At 51.6% G+C, this 1,032-nt stretch overlaps 1 protein-coding gene across 1 annotated transcript in view; it reads left to right on the forward strand.

Annotated features, from left to right (window-relative positions):
• Positions 1-870: 870 nt before the first annotated feature.
• The window catches only part of TMPRSS12 (transmembrane serine protease 12), a 23,190-nt gene continuing 23,028 nt past the window's right edge, over positions 871-1,032 (forward strand). The window contains exon 1 of the mRNA XM_077753674.1: positions 871-908. Within this exon, the coding sequence (XP_077609800.1) occupies positions 871-908 (38 nt within the window). The remainder of the gene's footprint in view (positions 909-1,032) is intronic.

Genomic DNA, 1,032 nt, shown 5'->3' on the forward strand with positions numbered 1-1,032 from the left:
CTCTCAGGAAACATGCATGGATATATGTTCATGCCTTTGTTTATTCTGTACTGTTAGCCTAGCCGGTCGTTACTACATCTCCTTCCTCTTCTTGATCTTCCCCCTCAATCGAGGCCCAGCTCACATCCCCCTCCTCAGGGACCTTCCCAGACTGCCACAGCCCACACCAATCCCTTGTGTATGAATTCGTATTAGGTTTGAGTGTCATGGTTTATTTCTTTGTTCCCCAGGTGATTTTCTCTGCTAGCCAAGTTACAAAGTACTCTGGGTCAGAGGGACGGTCTTAACACCTCTCCAGGGATGTGATATTTATTTCAGTTTTTCAGTACGGGTACATAATGTGAGGTTAATACCTACTTGTTCAGTGGATCAATTAATTGGTGCCACTTATCTTGCCCTCTCCCCACAATGTTTGGAATGTCAAAAGGCATCTCAGGGGTTCTGATAGGGGCCAGGAATAATGCACCTTTCAGGCTTCAGACTGAATGAGTGAGAGAAAGAGAGAGCCAGCGAGCAGTTACCATCGGGTAGTCTTTGTCCTTAACTTTAGTGGTCCTGCAATTTGATTTTATCGGCTCACCCTGAGGTGATCACTTGAAGGCAAACTACTACAAAACAATGAAATCGATTTGTATCACAGAAATTGGGTTCCCTGGTGGCTATACTACCTGAGATCCCAACCTCTGCACTTGCTATCTTCTGCTTTCCGTCTCCCCTCCCCAGCTTCCGTGCCTCGGTTTAGCTGCCCTGACTTCTGGAAGCCTTCTGGGCCCTACAAGTCTGAGCTAGCAATGCCCCGGGACCCCGCACCTCCCCTCCCACAATAGGGGCCCAACTGTACTGGAAGAGCGCAGTGGATCTAGCCAGTGAATGAACGCTCATATCCGGTTGAGGGCAGCATTCCTCAGGTGAGTGGGCCGCCAACGGGAACAGCCCCATCTGGGCCACTGCACCAGCTTCACGGGCCTCCTGCCCCCACGCCCCTGGCCTGCCTAGGGTGCCTGGGCCTCCACTCCGCGTGCCCACCCACCC

The sequence above is a fragment of the Crocuta crocuta genome, unplaced genomic scaffold (assembly GCF_008692635.1).
Source record: "Crocuta crocuta isolate KB4526 unplaced genomic scaffold, BGI_CrCroc_1.0 scaffold30, whole genome shotgun sequence".
Lineage (NCBI taxonomy): Eukaryota > Metazoa > Chordata > Mammalia > Carnivora > Hyaenidae > Crocuta > Crocuta crocuta.